Source organism: Schistocerca gregaria, chromosome 8, assembly GCF_023897955.1.
Source record: "Schistocerca gregaria isolate iqSchGreg1 chromosome 8, iqSchGreg1.2, whole genome shotgun sequence".
In the NCBI taxonomy this organism is placed as follows: Eukaryota; Metazoa; Arthropoda; class Insecta; order Orthoptera; family Acrididae; genus Schistocerca; species Schistocerca gregaria.
The window spans coordinates 274,358,413-274,379,071 of NC_064927.1; the positions used below are offsets into that span (position 1 = coordinate 274,358,413).

At 39.5% G+C, this 20,659-nt stretch overlaps 1 protein-coding gene across 3 annotated transcripts in view; it reads left to right on the forward strand.

Moving 5' to 3' along the window:
* Nucleotides 1-20,659, forward strand: part of LOC126284737 (codanin-1) — a 157,654-nt gene that overhangs the window by 29,960 nt on the left and 107,035 nt on the right. For all 3 annotated transcript variants that reach the window (XM_049983875.1, XM_049983874.1, XM_049983876.1), the window contains exon 5: nucleotides 9,653-9,926. In XM_049983875.1, the coding sequence (XP_049839832.1) occupies nucleotides 9,653-9,926 (274 nt within the window). The remainder of the gene's footprint in view (nucleotides 1-9,652; nucleotides 9,927-20,659) is intronic.

Below are 20,659 nucleotides of genomic sequence, written 5' to 3' on the forward strand. Positions count from 1 at the left end.
TAGAGTGGGTCTGGAAGAAAGTCTGATAATAATAATAATACTAATAAAATATAAAATAGATAATATGTAATAATGTTAAATGAAGTAAATATACCCCTGATGGCAATGGTGAATGGAGCATGATACCTCATGGATCCATGAACAACTGCTGAAGTGAGGAAACGAGTTGTTGCTTCAGTAAACCTATTGCTTTACATCAGTAATAGCCAGTCAGGCATATAAGAAGCAAAACTGTTATTACAATAAGGCATACCCAGAACAGTTATAGAGAAGTTAGTAACAAATAAAGAAATAACTACATTACATTATACAAAATATCAACTATAAAAAGCATTTCATCAGTGTAAGATAAAAATATATATAAAAGATACAGCCAATGATAATTGGCTGTGAGAATGTAGATTACCATTTGTGGGGATTTGTAGAAATCTTGTAGATTGCATTCTAGCAAAGACAGCTTGAGTGAAGCTGATGGTCCCCATGGAAACAGTGTGGAAGTATCGGTATGCACTATCCAATTGAAGACGATTTCAAAGATATGACAGCAACTGGATGTAAATCATATTTTTGCCTGCAGTACGATCTTCAAGCAGTCTGCAATATCTGGCACACACGTCTACATGCCTGCCTGCCAGTACACTTTCATATCCAGTCGCTGTCACAGCTCTAAAATCACTTTTCAGTGGATAGTGCATATCTACTTACACACGGTCTCCATGGGAACCTTTGCCACTCAAGCTCTGTGGTGGCATACAATCTACGAGCTCTTTATAAATCCTCACAGATGGCAATCTATGTTCTCATAGCCGATTATCATTGATTGTGTCTTTTTTAGATATTTTTAGCTCATATTGACAAAATGCATTTTATTCTCACTATTTTATATAATGTAATGTATTTATTAATTAATGTAATGTATTTATTTATTCATGTTTTATTAACTTTTGTATAATTATTCTGTGTACATATTACAATAACTGTTTAACATCCTGTATGCCTGATTGACTATTACAGACATAATGTGGTTCATGGCATGTGGACTGTGATGCACTCAAGCTCCCTCCAGCAGTTGACATTTGTGGAGTCACGATATGTGCTTTGTTCATTATCACCGCTCACCGTCATGGGCATGATTTCTTTGTTTAACATGTTTTATGCATTCTGTATTTTATATTTTATTGTTATTATCAGACTTCCCTCTAAATCCATTTTATACTTATATTTCAGTGTATGTGATCTGAAGACAGTCATATTTAGACTGAAACCAGCTACCATTGCCAATAAATATTTTATTGCAGTAAACACTGTTCGTAATTTAATTTTAAAATCTTAGATTCCTGCCTAACCAGACCATCAGAATTATCAGCTAACTTTATTTAAGAAGCAGAATAAATGAGGAATGACATTCTCATTGGCCACGTGATTCGTGATTGACTGTCTTGATTTTCCAACAACTGCATGCCACAGAGAAACTGCCAATAGTGTAAGTGCTATTTAACCAGCAACTGATATTCATTCCTCCATTATAAAATTCTATTTGTGACTTATAAATACTCCATTTTTCTATACCTACTTCTAAGTCTAGCTTTTTCTTTGCCTGATCAAAATAAAGTGTCTTTTCTTTTGCTGTGTGGTTGCTGATTACTTTTATGAATATGTTATACATTACAGAAAGATGGCTGATAGCTGTATAGTTTTTCATGTATCATCTGTCTTCTTTCCTGTAAAGTGCAATAATACGGCGTTGTTCCTATTTTGGGGAATTTTCATGTGTCACAGAACCCAGATTTCTCATACCTTATCCTTACACAACCTCAAGAACCAGCTCATACAGAGCACCTCCCTCATCAGCCAATATCATCCCAGACTTGAGCAACTGAACCATGTCCTTTAATAGGGCTTCAATTATATATCATTATGCCTGGAAGTGAGGGATACCCTACCCATGATCCTTTTCTCTCCTAAAGTCATATTGCGCTGCCCATCCATCCGACCCAACACCCTAATCCATCCCTAAGCTACTCCCATCCCTCACCACAAGGGTCATATCGCTGTGGAAGACCCAGGCACAAGACCTATCCAAGTCATTCTCCCACCACCTCTTGTTCTAGTCCTGTCGCAGGCTGACCCTGTCCCACCAAAGACAGGGCTGAATGTGGATGCAGTCATGTCATATACCACCTTTGCTGCAGTGTCTACACAGTGATTTTATGTAGGGATGTCAATATGAGCACCAACCAATCATCCAGCTGAATGAATGACCAATACCAAACTGCTGCCAAGAGCAGTGTTGATCATACAGTAGTGGGACACTCTGCTGAGTTCAACATACTCGAGTTCAATGGCTGCTTCACAACACATGCTATCTTGTACCCTAGCACCAACTTTCCTGACGTACATAAATGGGAGTTGTCCTTGCACTACATTCTTCATTTCTGCAATCCTCCTGGCCTCAGTCTCCACTAACACACTGCACTCACACCCTCTGCCCAACAGTTTGCCACTTCCCTTCCTCTGTCCTGTAACCCCTACCCAATCCACTCCTCCGTATCTGTGTCATAGTGCGCTGCATGAGCCCACCAGCTCTGGTGCCCGTGTGTTGCATTCCTATCCCATATACCTGCTACCTCTCCCTCCCACTTACCTGCTGCCTCCCTTTGTGCCATCAACCATCCTTCTCCAACCCACCGCTTGCCTCCTGCTTCCTTTCATCCTCTACCCACCCCATCCTACATGACCCCTCACCACAATGTAAGTGTGGGATTGCAGTCCCAGCATTGTGTGTTCAAGCTTGCAGTAGAAGTGTGTGTGTGTGTGTGTGTGTGTGTGTGTGTGTGTGTGTGTGTGTGTGTGTGTCTGTCAATGTAATTATTTTGATTAGAACTATGTTCCTCATTCGTCTTTTGAACTATACAACCATCTAAAGAGATCTTGGAATACTTGTACAAATCTTTCTTTGTTTTTAGTTTCCATCTGCCATCTTAATTGATTAAGTAAGTTCCTGTTTTGTTTTCTTCATGTTCTTTGGCATTGTATCTTATTACATCTTCTCAAAGAAAATAATTTTGTTTAATTCAGTGTATCCTTTCATTTCCATATTATTGTTTGCTCCAGTCTCTAACTTTCACTTTAATAGATGTCATGTATGATTTTAGATTTTCTTTTCTTTTGAGTTCTTTGTACCTGCAACATATTTTGTTGTTTGCAGAAGTATCTTTGTTAAATAATGTCCTCTTTTAATCTGTGTCTGCATTGATTTGTTTTCTAATAGGTCAAACTTTTTGCACAATTTTTTAAAGAAATTCTTATTATCTGCATTTCTTTATTATTTGATAAAATGTAATCAGTATTATTTTCAGTTGCACTATGCCCTCTTCCTTTATCTGTAAGAATATGTTAACAAATATCTTATTCTTTATGGCAGATGCTACCAACACAATGCTCTGGTCATTTCAGATATTATGTCTTCCACATATGAATCAATACAAATTTAACACAGTACCACTGTAGAAGCTTGGCTAAAGAAAAAAAATGTGATGTAGGGATGTTCCAAGCAACACAAGTTCCTACACAAGTGTTGCCAACAGATGAACGAAGAACAGTCCAAGAGAAAACAAGTTCATAACAATGACCTGATAGTAGGTGTAGTGAGATGGTATTGCTGATTTTCATGTAAACACCGTACTAGTTGTGAGCTAGAGATAGCCACCGTGTTTGCAGTCTGAGGCCAAAGGTATTGCCCACAAGACATGATGAGAGTGGCCCTTTGGCAGTACCTGAATTCTCAGACTGTTAGCATGTGCAAATATCCACAAGATAGCAAAGTATTGAACATGGCTGCTTGGTTCAGTGACCGTTTATAAATTAAATTTTAAACAAATGAGCCCTCAGTCACGATTTTTTAGTCTTATTAACCAGGTTTCAACAGTTCTAAGAGTGCCTTCATCAGAATTTAGACATTTAAAGTGGTCTATAACATAATTACAATTTTAAGGGGAGAAAAAAAAATTATATAAAAAAGTGTAAGTACTGACTAACAATACAAGACAGAGATAGTACTTACATGTCACATATAAAATAACTAACAGGTTAGAAGGGCTTTAGTCACAAAATATTTAAAAGGAGTGTGTGAAGGCGAACCTCTAAGGGCTGCTCACACCTTTACGTTAAATGTCTAAATTCTGGTGAAGACACTCTTAGAAGTGTTGAAACCTGGTTAATAAGACTAAAAAATTGTGACCGAGGGCTCATTTGTTTAAATTTTAATCCTCACAATCCTTGTTGCTGTCTTTAACTGGATGTTGCAGTGGTAGAACCTGGATTGTCAGCGAGGAGAAGAACCTGTGGAGATCCCTGCCAGAGGATTCTGCATAAGGTGCCATCAGAGGGAATGCTGCTGGCCATTGCAAATAAATACCCTGTGGCAGCCATCAGGGGCACTTTAGATGTTGACAGGAAATGAGCTGGGACTAACGGCTGTGTCACCATCACAGTCCAAAACTGGTGTAATGGGTCTCCATGGCCCCAAGACAGCAGCAGGGAAGATGGCTTCAGTAGACAGTGGTGTTGATCACAGTTTTAGTGGAGCTGACAGTGTGGCAATATAGTTACGGGTCACCTGTGCTCTTGAAATAATGATGCACAGAAGCGTCCTCTGATATACCAGCATCAGTAGGTTCCAATGGCACACCAGGGCTTCATATTGATTGAAAGAGAACATCTGAGGTCTTTCATGAGTAGTTATCTTGCCCAGAGTTCATCCGTACCTGGGTCCAGTTGTGTGCACCTGGCCTGGAGCCCCACTCAGAAAAACATCTTCTTGGGGGTATGTGCACAGGTGGTCTAGTAGACGGCATTGGGAGCATCTGTGTGAAACCCCAGTCGAGCTGTGTGGGTCATCTGTATGTAGCCATGAAGTTTGACGCTTTGTCCTTTTTAGTCATCTGTAATTCCTTCTTCATCTCAGCTTCTGAATCTGATGCATGGTGAAATGGTATAGTTGTTAGTTGTTAAACACCATTACTGAAGTAGATAGAAGCAAATTGGTTTATGTGACTAGGGGGGCTGTATCCAAAAGAATGGTAATAGTGGCATCTGTAATGGCAAAAATGATTGCCGAGTTTTGGAGGTTGCTGTTGTAATATGGAGTGCAATATGAAAAACTGAATGAGGCATCTGGTACCAAGAGCCATGTGGAGCCCAAGAAGGAGACATTAAAACAGTGTTGGCCTCTCTGATGGCCTTTGTGGACTTGACCTCAGAGAATAATGGTACTGACTGGATCTGTGCTCAGCTTATGCCCATCTAGACTATCTTCACAATTTCTGCATTGATGCCTAGCTAGCAAGTGTAATATCAGCCCAAGTTCTTCACCTGCACCATGTCCTGTTGGGACCAATGCAGCTGTTGCAACACATACTGGCAGAGGGCCCAGGGGGTGACCTCTCAGTGTGTTGAGGTTATTTCACTGTAGGAGAAGATTGACATCTATGGGAAAATGGTCCAACCACCTCTGTAGGATGTAATAGCACTGAATCCATAATAGAGACAACCATACTTTCAAATGCTTCCTGAGAGTCAAGGTCAGCATCTGGCTTCATTGAAGGCATTGTAAAATATTCACCATTGGAGTGTTCTGTCCTGGCATGATACTGATAGAGTATTGGAAAATGCTAACGTAGAGTGCTCAGATTAGCAATTGTTCCACTTAAATCAAACATCTCTGTTTTAAGAAAAGCTAGTTTTCATACAACTCAATGTTTATGACATCATGTCTCCCGAATTGTCTCGTACAATGGTATAATTTTTCAGGGACATTCAGTGGTGTATGTGAGTAATGTCTGCAAAAGTGTTGTAAATAGAATTTAGTGAAGAAATAATGAATTACAACACAATACCCGATGCAGAAATTTTGTGGGAGGTGTCAGTGAGAAAGTGTTCCCAAAAGGTCGGAAATTATGTGTAAATCTTGTTGGAAGTTGCCGAGTGCTCTCATTTTCAAATACTGAATGCATATGTTGTAGCTGTCATTATCTTTAGTCCAACGGTTGGTTTGATGCTGTTCTCCATGCTGCTCTATCCTGTGCAAGCCTCTTCCTCTTTGAATAATTACTGGAGCCTACATTCTTTTGAATGTGTCTACTGTGTACATCTCCCTGCCTCCCTCTAAAATTTTAACCCTCCATCCACTCCCATGCGTGCACGCGCGCAGCAGCGCGCACGCGCGCCCACACACACACACACACACACACACACACACACACACACACACACACTTCCCACTAATACTAAGTTTGTGATGTGCCATATCAACTGAGCCCTTCTTTTAGTCAAATTGTGCCACACATTTCTCACCAAATCTGTTCAGTACCTCCTCAATAATTACATGATCTACCCATCTGATCTTCAGCATAGATCTGCAGCACCGCATTTCAAAAGCTTCTATTTGCTGCTTGCCTTATCTGTTCATCGTTCATGCTTCACTTGCATACGTGGCTACAGTCCAGCCAAATACCCCAGAAAAGACTTCCTAACACTTTAAGCTATGTATGAATTTAATAAATTTTTCTTATTCGAAATGCTTTTCTTGCCATTACCAGTTTATATTTTATACCCCATGTTCAGGACTGTTTTGAATTTGAATTATTATGTTCTTCTTGAAGTATAAGGGTATGTCTTTTGTCTCATATACCTTGCGTACTAGGTGGAATAGGCTTTTTTCATGGCTAGTTCTTGCAGAGATGTTAATAATTTAGAGGGACTGTCATCCATCCCAGTTGCTTGGTTTCAGTGATCTGTCTATTGCTTCTTGCAGTCTCATATCTTCCATCTTTTTTCATCTACTTCCCTTTTCATAATATTGTCTTCAGGTTCATTTCCTTTGAATTCTGTATATTCCATCCAGCCTTCACTTACTTGCTTAACATTGGCTTGCTATCAAAACCCTTAATGCTCATATAGATGTTTCTCGTTTGTCTTTCTGGTATACAGATTTCTTTCATTTCTGTTAAACAGAACGTTTGCAATGATTAAATTTATCTCTGTTCAAAATCTTACCAACCATTTTTCCTTGTTTTCCTTCACCTATTACCACACCCCACAGCTCCCATCACAATTTCAGTACTAACTCGCTTAATGATCTGAATAATTTCTCTGTATCTCATCATACATTCCTTTAATGTCTTTATGATATACAGAGAGCTGCAAAATTACTTTAAGATTACCAGCTAATTGGAGGGGGGGGAGCTTCAGGCAACCCACATGGGAGGCACGAACTGCACTTGGCCAATCCCACGATACCTCTAGCCATAACAATGACCCAAAGTGGCCAGGCCTTCTCCCCCCACCACAACACTTACTGCTTACACTGTGTTTGAGTTTCAGGCAGCTTAATGTCCTGTGTGATCATTGCTCCCTGTGATTTGCTTTGCTGTTATTTTCATTGTTTCATGAGTTATTATTTTATTTGTTGTTACTGTTATTCATTGCGTAGTACTGAACAATGTCAGAAGAAGTTTGTTAAAAGTTACAAGCGGAAAATTTCCATGTCATTCTCGTGGCCCGAGGTCATCAACAGTCCAATGTCAGTGCTGATGGGCCCAGGCAGGGTGTAAAGCTTTGTGTTGTGTAGTCATCAAGGCTATACAAGTGGGCCTTTGGCTCTAAAAGCACATATTGATGATGTTTTGTTGAATGGTTTATACGCTGACACTTGTTCATGACCCAGCATTGAAATCTGCAGCAATTTGCAGAAGGGTTGCACTCCAGTTATGTTGAACAATTCTCTTTAGTTGTTGTTGTTCTTGCAGGAGCTTTTTCCGGCCACATTATTGACGGAGATTTGATGTTTCACCGGATTCCTGATATTCATGGTACACTCATGAAAGGATCATATGGGAAAATCCCCACTTCATCGCTACCTTGGAGATGTTGTGTCCCTTTACTCATGCACTGACTATAACACCATGTTCAAACTCACTTAAATCTTTATAACCCCCCGTTGTAGCAGCAGTAACCAATCTAACAACTGCGCCAGACACTTTTTGTCTTATGCAGGCATTGCCGACAGCAGCGCTGCATTCTGCCTGTTTATATATCTCTGTATTTGAATAAGCATGCCTATATCAGTGTAGCATGCATACTTATGTATACTACTTTATACTATCATGCTGGATATGGATTTGTGTCTGTCCTGGCCTTTATAATGTGTTCATAGTGACTCAACAGCATCTCTTATTATTATTATTATTATTATTATTATTAATTAATTAATTATCGAGCCTATGCCAGCATTATGCCTATTTGATTTTGTGTTAATAACCATGTACTCATATGACCAGGGGTCTTGTTTTTCCTACCACTGTAACCGACTAATTCCCATTGTATTCTAACTTCAATCTGTCTATTTCTCTTTTTAAATTCTGTAACCTAGCTGTCTTATTAAAGTCTCTCAACATTCCACACTATGACCCATAGAACACCAGATTCATTTGTCCTGAAAACTATGTTCTCTCAGATAATCCCCACTCATAGATCCAATTGTGGGACTATTTTACACAATGAGATGATGTCATCATCATTAAACCATACAGCAGAGCTACATGTCTTCAAGAAATGTAATGACTGTTGTTTCCCTATGCTTTCAGCCATTCACAGTACCAACATAGCACACTATATGTTAGTCTAGACCTGTTTATACGTAGGCTGTTTCCCCCTCCCCTCCCCCTCCCCCCCAACCTCCGATAGGCTATAAATTAGACAAGTTCATAGAAAACCATTATTTTATTACCAAAAGTTTGTACGTTTATGATTACCTTTCAACATAATCACTGAAAAGATTGAGAAATTTTTTGTACCTGTGGACAAGCTTTACAATACTGTCTTCAAAATACGTTGCTGCCAATGATTCCAAATGAGCATTGATGTTGTTTTGAAGATCTTCGTTGGTTTCAAAGCGCTGCTCTTCTAGCCACGTCTTCATTCAGCATTCCTCTTCATTTGTTTTGGATGATCAAATTTGCATTTGACTGCAGGAATTGTGTTGATCCATGACAACCCTCATCCACAGACTGCTGTCACAACCCAACGGCTCCGTGAACATTTTCAATGGGACATTTTTTATCATCCTCCGTACATCCTGCCTTGCACCCAGTGATTTTCGCCCATTCCCTCAAATGAGGTTGCACCTACTGTACAGCTATCTGTAGCGTTGAGGCATAAAAAGCTCCAACCAACCAAAGTGCATAGTTTGTGGGAGGAACTATAAGGATAATTGAAAAATGCTTGTGTAATTATTTTATACCAGTTCTGTCACCTCAACGACATCATTGCTTGTGTTAAGTGTCAGCAAATGTTGCTGACCCAGCTTTGAAAAATCTTTGATCCTTCGTATTTCCTCATAGATGTCCTGACACTAGTCCAGCCCCCACAAAAATCTTATAAGCCCTTATGTCCATAAAATAAAGGTTGTTTATGAATTTGAGAGTGAACAGAAAGAACTTGAATTTCTAATTGATAGTTGTATTTTAACTACTGCTTTTCGTGTGTTTGTTCTAGAACCTGTGGAAAAATACATTTATTTGGTACACCATGTTTTTACAGTTAATAATTACTGACTAAAGAAAAATAGTGATGGTGTCTTCCTCTGTTTCAGTGTGAAGATGACGAGGTAGATGATAGCATGTTAGCAATGCTTAAGGATGTCAATCCAAAGAAATATGCTCTTCTCAAAGCTCGGTTAATTGCACCATCAAAAGGATCTGGACCATGTCCAGCACCTGTTTTTCCTGGTCACCAAGAATTTTTTAAGAATTTTGTATTAGAAGCTTCACATTCAGTTTTCAACAAACACCTCAGTGACAGTTTAGCACATGAAATACTCTCTCTCGACTGTACAGATTTCAATCCATCTGATGTTGGTGATACAGGTAAGCCTAATTATTTACTCCATATTATGAAGATTGTATAGTACTGATATGTGAGGTCAGTATAGTTCATGCACAGGCACACCCACACACACACACACACACACACACACACACACACACACACGGCTGATGGAAGTAACTATATTGATTGTATTCCAGTCACTTCCAGCTCTAACTAGTAAATAGCACGTCTTTTCTTGCATGTAACACATCAGCAAGGTGATTTCAAGCTCATTTACACATTTCTACATGTCATTTCTGCTTATGTAACCATAAATGCTGCCATGCCTTTAGCCACTACACTGAGAATTGAATTTATTTTTAAGGAATGTGTGTGTGTGTGTGTGTGTGTGTGTGTGTGTGTGTGTGTATTTTGGTGGCATTGTGTTGTTACCACTGGGCTTGCTTACATTAAGAATGCTCGTGTACCTGTATATGCTTACACATTGATTTGAGAATGACCAAATAAATCTAAACAATAAGTTGGCGATGGTCCTGAATTGTAAGTGTTCGTAACTCGTAAGATGCAGAGCAAACACACTAAACAGTGAGCTTGCCATCTTGGCAAATAAAAATTATATGGACACAGACAAAAGGGAAAATTATTTGAGAAAGATAGTTATACAAATAGTAAAAGATGTGGCAAGTACAAAGAAAGCACAAGGAAAGAAATATCAAATGTACAAGAAAGCTGCTGGATAGTAAAGGCCTGCTCAAGATTCTTTTCTGAGATTATGGTCTTTAGTTGGTTATAAGCACATTTGTTGTTCCTACACATTTTCTAATGTCATCTGCCCACTTCCCATAGGATCATATTTCCACTCTTTTTCTATCAGTCTGAACTTAGCATAGTTCTTGCTTGATCCATCTATCCTCCATTTGTCTGGCAACATGCCTTGTCCATCTCTAATTCAAACACATTATAATCATAATTATATCTTCCTCTCAGTACTGTTCACTGATCAGTTAGCTTGTTTCACATCCCTTTTCGTAATTCCCGATGTGAATCTCTTGACTGCTGACTTAGCAATTCTCTGTTTTCCAAGGTACCTGCAGTAAAAGGTCATGTCTTACTGCTACAAGTGAAAACTGATAGTAGACACTTGGGCACATTGGAAGCTCAATTTTGAATACACTGTTTGGTTTGTCAAAAGTACTCCAGGCTATTTTTACTCATCTGTTTATTTCTTTTACTACCACTTCAGTCATTGTCTTCAACTGCCCTGAATGTCAAAACTCCTAGACCGATCCTTTGACTTCACTGTTAATTAATAATTTCTTGTGTTTGTTGGTGTCGTGGTCTTCAGTCTGAAGACTGGTTTGATGCAGCTGTCTACACTACTCATTTTAGTCCTGTGCAAGCCTCTTCATGGCCAAAAAACTACTGCAACCTAAGCGCTTTTTGCACCTGAATCCTATACTCATCTCTTGGTCTCCCTCACATTTACCATCAGCACTGAACTGGTGGTCCTCTGATGTGTCTGAATGTCAACCGATCCCTTCTTTTAGTCAAGTTGCACCATAATTTTTTTTTTTCTCTACAGTTCTGTTCAGTACATGTGCATCAGGTACATGGTCTTCCCATCTAATCTTCAACATTTTTTCTGTAGCACTAAATTTCAAGGGCTTATATTCTCTTCTAGTCTGAACTGTTTATCACCCCTATGTCATGTCCATACAATGCTACTCTCCAGGTAGATACCTTCAAAAAGACTTCCTAACACTTAAATCTATGTTTGGTGTTAATGAATTTCTCTTCATCGCAAATACTTTTCTCGCCGTTGCCCGTTTCCATTTGATATCTTCTCTGCTTCATCCATCATCAGTTATTTTACTGCTCAAATAGCAAAACTCATCTTCTACTGTTAGTATCTCGTTTTTCTGTATTTATTTCTACTACTTTCAATTATCCTTGTTTTGCTTTTGTTGATGTTAATCATATATTCTCCTTTCAAGACACTGTCCAATCCATTCAACTGCTCTTGCGAGCACATTGGTGTCTCTGAAGAATTACTGTGTCTAGTTTTTTATTCCTTCTCTGTTAACTTTAATTCTGTCTCAAAATTTATCTTTGGTTTCCTTTAGTGTTTGCTCAATACGCAAATTAAATAACATCATGGATAGGCTACAGCTCTACCTCACTCCCTTCTGTGCCCCTCAACTCTTTTTTTGTGTTTGTTATACAGTATTTTAGGGTTTATAATAATTAAATTTTTAGGGCTATTTTCAAACTTCCTGCATCAAGTTCTTCCATTTGTTTTTGAAGTTGATCTGCAGCGCAGGCAGACAGTGCAGTGTCTTCTGCAAAACAGATGTGGTTTACTCATGTTGCATTTGCACATATTTCTTCTTCTCATTGAATGCCAAAAGATAATATGGACTTGAGAGTTGATAGTTCTCTTTTTACATGATTGGCTTGCAAGCTGATTTTGTTGATCCCAGGATCTGAATCATAGAAACACTCAGGTCTATACAGAGACTGCTGGGAGCATGACTCTGCTTAGATTTAACACCTTCACTTGTGTTACCAAACTATTCAGGCCGTGGCAGCCTTCTGTACCGTGTATAGCGTTTTTAGAGCCCCAGTTGTATGAATGAGATCCTAGGATGTTGGTCTATGACCTTACAAATAAAAGAAAATGAATCCAGTTTTCTGCCATAATTTTTTCTCAAATTTGTGCTACTGTGTTCTTCGTAGTTGAACAGCAATGCAGATGTCTCCATCACCAAAAGAATTATGACATTGTGTGATGTGTTTCAAAAGAAAAGGAAATAATGAAGCAATGCAGTGAAGCCAAGAAACATGTCTTGTAAAATCAGTACAGCTGCTTCCTACTCCATTCTGTAACACCACCAGTGCCCAACTGATGTAGGCAGTTCATCATAATACAAGTAAATCTAGGCAGTTCATAATAATACAAGTAAATCTATTTTCCTAGTAGGTGGCATTATAGGGGTGTGAACATAAGAAAGCAGATGGTGAGTGAACTAACTGCTAACACAATAAGAGACATGGTTGTTAGAAATCTCCTGTTTAGTAGGTCGTGGAGTGGCAGCACACATACAAGTAGTATGAAATAGCTTGATGACATGTAAAAGACTGCCTGACGGAGCCAGTTTGTGGCAATATAAAGAGCAGTTACTCAATTCACCCATGAGGGGCCATTGGCTATCAGCTTCAGGTGATTGAGTCACATTCACAGTTGGCGGCCTATGATGTGGGCCAGCAGTGGCCAAATGTGGGCCAGCAGTGGCCAAATGGTGCGATTCTAGATGTGTGACATGCATTGTGGTTGTGGTGGCAGAGGTCTAGTAATGTGCAGGTTAATACACAACTCCTTCATTTGCAGGAAGGGAGAGGGGAGCTATCCAATGTCGACTCCAATATGACGCATTGTTGGTTGACAAATCCATAGTGTCAGAAGTGGTCGTACTGGGTGCAAACAGTTACTGGTGCAGGTAGACCTGTGAGTTGGAGCAGAAATGGCATGAATGCAAATATGTACATCTTCTGTCCTCTCCAGGAGTACAAAGAGATGACTCGTGTTTCCTGTATGCGGGATCATGTTGACATCCTATTCTTTGGGAGATTGCATAAGCCAGGCAGCTGTGGTGACTGGAGGGAGTGTAGGTGGCACTGGAAGGTAGAGTTGGTGGAGGTGATGCCTGTGTCAGTGTAGGAGGTGTTGGTCTCAGTGGAGGAGGCACCTCTGGTGGTATATGAGGTGCCTGAGCCTGAGGGTGTGCCAGTGAGGCCCCAGCGACCTCTCCTGTGAGAGAAGGCACCACAGAGGTGTCAAGAGGTGAGTTGCAATATGTGCATGAGGCTAGCTCACTGACGGAGCAGTTAGAGAACACATTGGGAGGATGAGTGTACACGGCCTATGCGGTTTATTGCCCACAACAAACAGCGATGCTGGTGGAGGAGGGGACAGCACAGCGATCCACAAGAAGAAGGTGTCAGCATCCACCTAAGGATGCATCTGACTGTAGTAGCATGCCAGAAAGTGCTCGTCGGTACACACCATGAACACATGGTGCCTGCATTGGCTGTGGATGATGTGTGGAACTGGGAGCTCTGGGTGCAGACCGCGATGATGTTGGCACTGCTTCAGGACGCCTGTCTGACAGCAGAAGATTGAGCAGTGTCTGTATCTGCCGGCCATGCAAAAGTTCCACTGGGCTCTTGTCCCAGTTTGGGGCCGTTCTGTAGGAACTAAGACTGAATGTAAGTGCCTCTTCTGCCGGAAATTCTATAACTCTCTCTCTCTCTCTCTCTCTCTCTCTCTCTCTCTCTCTCTCTCTCTCTTTTTTTTTTTAGTCCGCACAAGATGATTTGCCTCACCATTGGATTACCAATGAAAGGGAGATGCCGTGATGTGGCAGGTGCCATTGCGTGAACAAAAATCGTTGAAAGATAGAGCCAAAAATGAGGACCATTGTCTGAAACCACTGTACAAAGTAGACCTTCGATAGAAAAAATTGCTGACAACGCGTCGACCATTGCATCTGCTGTGATAGATGGGACAGCGAACAACATAAGGAAGCTTGGAAAAGGCATCAAGAACTAATAACTGAGAAGTGTCTAAGAAAGGTCCTGCAGAGTCAGTATGGGTTCTTTCCCAAGGTAGTGTGTGCACTGACTGAGGGGAAAAAATAGTATGCAATGCTGCCTGCTGATTTGGACAGGCCATGATCAGGAGCTCCACCTTGCAATCAGTATGAGGCAAGAACATGGAGTGTAAACACCCCCCCCCCCCCCCCCCCTGCCCCCTCCTGTCTGTCAACAAGAGAGACACCAACTAACAAGGAAAGACAATTATGGAAAGCATATAAGTTCCACAATGGGTTGGATGTCTGCCCTGGCAGACAGTCAGGCCACCTGTGTCGTATCAGATGCGCAACTTGTGTAAGCATGGCTGCTGATGCAATCCTGGAGCTGTTAGTAGAAACCACCAGTAGTCTGCCTTGCTTATGGGTCAAGTTGAAAGCATATATGTTTACCAAGTTGTAAGGCCACAGGGGAAAGTGTGGAACAATATTTGTTTTTAAGCTTCACATTAGCATGTTCACAGGCCAGGACCACTTGAAAAGAATGTTTTTATGAAGCAACTGGTGCAGGTGATGAGAGTGGCTGCACATGTAGAAACCTGTGGTAGTATGCTATTTTACCAAGGAACAACTGTAGTTCCCGCTAATTGGTCAGGTGAGGCAAAGCTGTAACAGTGGTGACACGCTGTTCCAGTGGCCGAACGTGACTGAGATACACAACAGCAGGATGAAGAGATTGTGACTTTGTATGACACCCTGTGAGGCCTGTGGTTGCAAAACAGTAAACAGAGGACAGAGGATACATAAGTCTTCTTCTGTCGTAGCGCCCATTATTACAGTATCATTAAGATAGTTGGTGCAGTGAGGAACCTCCACCTTGAGTTGCTCCAAACAGCACTGGAAAGTGGCTCGGGCACTAGCCACGCCAAACATTAAACATTGATATTGATAAATGCCAATGAGAGTGTTCATGGCAAGCAGTTGTTTGGATTCATCACCTAATGAAACCTGCAGGTTGGCCTCAGCTAAGACAATTTTGGAAAAGGCAGAGGGTAAATGTCAGCAATAGACTGTACCTTTAAAGTCTCCACAAAGTCAGAACTGACCCAACTCACTTGTGGAAATCAGTCAGAAGGCACCTAGAGATGTCAACCGATCAAATTTGGACTTAACTTTTTCACATAAGAACACAGGTATGAGCATGCCCGGAAAAAAATGCAGTCAAGCCAAATATTTAAGCTTTATGTGTGCTGTGAAGTTGTTCACACACCCTAATCCTCAGAAAACAAATTAAAAAATATGGAATGTATAGAATCGACACCTTCATAAGGAATGAGAACTAATATAAGATGTAGTGTTAGTAATAGAAAATTCAAAAGCAACAAAAACATCTAACCCAAATAAATTCTCAGTATAAAGATGCCAGTTGTGTTACCCATTGTGGCCTGTTGCTATTTGCAGAGGTGTGGTTCATTATCAGTGACTTCAACTTCCCCCCTCACTTTGAGTTGGTAGCCTGTAATATGGGAAACCTCAAAAGACTGAGCAATGTTTAAAACTTCTTCCAAGGAAGGATCATCAAATTGATGTGCTCTCTGATGAACTTCCTTATTGAGAGCTCGGTGCCTGATCACATTGTGTTCCAAGGAGTCTAAATAGGATTCCTTGGAGGTTTTAGTAATAAAGTGACATGGCTCAATCCTTGCAGTTCCACCACCCAAACCCGATAAGACTGATGTTGTTGCTTGTGGCACTGGTAAAATTCAGTGTGGGCAGCAATGACATTGATATGCTTGCGATGATAAGAGGTCAACAAACTAAACATGATGTCAGAAGAGAACAAGGCTGGTTCCTGCAAATCGACTAATTGACGCAGCAACTGGTGCATGCAAGGAGCAATCTGTGACAAAAACAAAGCCATGCAATTGTCCACACATGTCACCCTAAATGCAACAAAGTGTTGGTGCAGACTTTTCTCACAAGCTTCCAATCTTCAGCAGAGTCGTCATACATTCAAAATGGCAGCAGGTGCACCGGAGATGGTGGAGCCTGAACAGTCAATGGAGGCACGAGTATATCGAAGGCGGCTGTAAGTTGCTGTTAGTGGAGAAGTGGTTGAAGTACTGCCTCCATGGAGAAGTTACACACTGAAGTTGAGTACACAAAAGTTCTACTCATAGTCACTTGTGTTCTAACTCTGAACACAATAAAAGACATGGTTATAAGAAATCCACTATTTATTAGATCACAGTGTGACACCATACACATAAGTAGTATAACACAGCTTAGTGACATGTACAAGACTGCCAGCCAGAGCCAGTGCACAGCAATATCAAAAGCATTTGCCTACCAGGGGCTATTGGCTGTCAGCTGGAGGCAGAGCAGTTTAATGGCGTGACACTCGGATGTGTGGCACATGACACAGTGGATGCAGTGGAGGTGTAGTAATTTGTAACTTATTACAGTGAGGCAATGCACAACGGCAAGAAGCAGTGAACTACGTGACACTCCAGCACATAGTATCACTGTGCCAGATGTGCCTGTAGCTTGCACTTCTAGATGCGTGTAGACTGTTTAGTGGTATTTTTCACGTTAGTTTAAGTATGGTGATAGTACTTATGGTGACAGCACTCGTAGCCACAATAGCTTTAGTTATGTGTGCCATAATACAAATACAAAAAATATCATATTAAGAAGTGACAGCAAGAGTTTTCTGAGCATATAATACTAGGCAGGCTCAGAGGCAGAAACAGTGGCCCAGTGCAGTGTTCACGCAAAGTAGGGAGCAGCTGGAGCATGAATCGTGGAAGAGAGGCAGAGTGTACACCGGTGACGCCACAGAGTATTTTTAGTCTTCGTCTGTGCTGAGCGCTTCATACAGCCACCTTTTTCCATGCACACCATTGTAGTGAGAGTAATGCTTATGAAATCAGGAAAAATTTTAATGAAGGAATCAAATTGTACTAACAAGTTGGTAGCTGCAACATTTCAAGGTTGCTGGAATTTGAACGTAAAAAAATTATACAAATCGAAATGGTACATAAATTTGAACCAAATGGTTAAAAGCAACAATACCTGGCAAAATTGGGGTTACAAATAGATCGATAAGTATCAAACTTAAAGACGTGGAAGAAAAGGAACACGAACATATTACGATAGCAAGGAACCATTGCCATTTGTGGTGTAGTAGCAGGAAATGCTTGTAACATTGAGTTTGGCATTACATCCACAGTAATTATCAGTCATTGTAGTTAAAATTTCTACCACAGCCATTAATGATGTAGTAGCAGAAGTGTTTATAACATCAAGGTTGGTCATTACAAACAAACAAAAAAAGTCACTACAGCTAAAAATTTCTACCAATAAGGTCATTGCTCGAGCAGTTAAAGCTGCTGAAATTGAATGTAGGAATATGCACATACGGCAATATTCAGTATGCGAATTTCAATCAATATACAGTAGAGACTCAATTAACCTGACTAATTGTTGTCGTAAGCCATTTGGGTAGTCAAAAATCTGGATAATTGCATGTATGAAGACAGGCAATTTTTGTATTATTAACACTAGGAAGATAACCGATGTCAGCCGCACATAGTTATCTTTTAGTTATGTTGGCTTCTGATTATATTTCTAGGTTAGTACATAATGTTAGGTGTTTAATCAAAACAACAAAAACAAATTAAACTTATTAAAATCAAGAAAAATCAATCTAATAAACACTTTTGTGTGTATACAACTACTTTCTTCAAATTACTAGAATACTGTAAACATATTCATGAAATAGCTGACAAAAATCACATAGGACAGTCACTGTAGTTAAGTTTTATTCTAAATAATTTGTGGTTGTCATTTGAAGTGAACAGTTTTTCTTTTCATTGCTGCTATATCATAAATTCGTTTTGGTGGTAGTAGACCCACGGTATCACAGCCTGTCTGTTTTTTGAACCATTTGAAAGCCATTTCTAGGCCTTTGCATGGGATGGTCCTGCATAATTTTCTGTGCCTACATTTTCTTCTGCATTTTTCTTCTTGCATTTCCTGCTGTTCAGTTCTCTACAGTATGTTTTCAACAATTTTGACACCCATCATGGTCTGAAAACCTTGATAATTACTGTTACAAATGAGCCACTCTTTCATATAATCACCATCATATTCCTAGCTCATTTCTATGTTCCAAAACAGAATCACCCAGATCGGTTTTTGAATTTCGTGCTCCCATTTTAGTATTCTGTTCCAGGCTTCATTCAGAGTCTTTCTTTCAATCAATTCCCATGCATCTACAGACATGTAACAACACTCCTTTAAATTTGTTTGCTTGAAAAATGACAAAACTACTTCTATATTATCTTCAACAGATGACGATCTATGTAATAGTTGTTTTATGTTTCAATAACACTTTGATTCATTGGTTGTGGCCAAAGATTTCACATTAGAATGCAAAAATTGTATTGTTAACATCCCGTTTGCTCTCTCTAACAGTTCAGCCAGTAAAAGTGGGACTTATTCTTGTTTACCTAGTTTGTTTTGAATTTTATTTTCTTTAGGGATGAAAATGTTTTGATACCAGTCAATGAATATTTTGGTGTACATTCAGTTGCATTTTTGGTTTTTATAAATTAAGATATCCTGATATTTTTGAAGAATCTGGGGCTTTAGGATCTACCAATGAGAAGTAAAGGCAGTCCATGAAGATCCCAGTAGCGTTTGTGCAAACAAATATCATTAATCATTCTTTACTATTTTTATATCGTGGAGTTGAACTCTAAAGATTGTGACGGTAATGATTTCTAATTTAATCCGGTTTCATAAGCATTGTAAGCAAAGTCCAAGTCATAGTCATGTTCGTCCACTTCTTTTTTGAAACCATATGTAAAAGAATTTGTTGCATCTACATCAACTGATGTTTTATCTCCTTGTATTTCCAATTCTTGAATTCTCTCACAAGATTTAAATTTTGCAACCATCTGTTACATGTCACAAATGATTCATCGTCACCTATTTTCTTATTTTAACTGTAATGCCTTTTCAAAGAGCAGAGGATCATATGTCTTCACTATCAGGTTTGCAAGTGTACTTCAAAACTGAATTGCTACTCTTCTGAATATCATTTATCATAGAAATACCTACACCATACTTCACAGCTAACTTACAACTAGTTTCTCCTTTTTAATGAATGAATGCTGTTTTATTTTCTCTTTAAGCACTAACACCACTCTCTTGCACTTAGACATTTTTAAGTACAGATGTGACTTGGTGCAGTGGCATGGTTACTGGCAACTGGAACTCAAACAATAATGAAACATGTGCTGTCTAACTCAAACAATAATGAAACGCATAGGGCAGAGATCATGCTTGGTGCAGGAGGGTAGTGCCAGTGCAACATGACAGTGCACACACAGACTAGAGTACACAGATATTCCCTCGCAGTTGACAATCTGGATAATTGCTAATCCATATAAATCAGGTCCAGGTAATTGAGTTTCCACTGTATTTGAAAACAATAGTACGTAACAGTCAAAATAATAAAAGATCAAAAAAGAAATGATAAAGAAAGGGAAAAGTCACATTTATTATAATTAAAAGGAACAACTATAAATATGGCGTAGTGGAAAGTTACACTTGTAACATAGTGATCAACAGCCGCTGCATTGTACTACAAAACATTGATCAGTTACTGCAGTTTTGTTAACAAACCCAAATGAAACAGAACAGAGCCACATCAGTGACACCACAAGTACTGCTGATCACAGCACACAGCACCCAACACAACATTAAATTGAAAAAGTATTGCTGATAATTTTTTTTTGTGTACAGCCAGTAGTTTTTATATTATTTGGCACCATTAATTTTATATTGCCTTTTATGTTGTTGTAAATATCATTGTACCTAATGATGGTCTGTGGACTGAAACTGGTGGTATAAAAAAGAAATTTTTGTCACCAGCTCTTGCAGTGAATTACTTCTTCAAATATTTATCACTTGTAGGGCACCACATTCTTAAAACAATATAAATTGTGTAAGTGTTTAAACAGTTTCTAAGTAAAAATATTATACAATTTGAAATGAGACAGATAAGGAACAAAATATATCATGAAACAACATCTGCTGAAGCCACTTTTTTTCCTCTTATAACTTGATCATCTTATTTTTTGTGGTGTGGCAGGATCTCAGTTTCTTCGAGG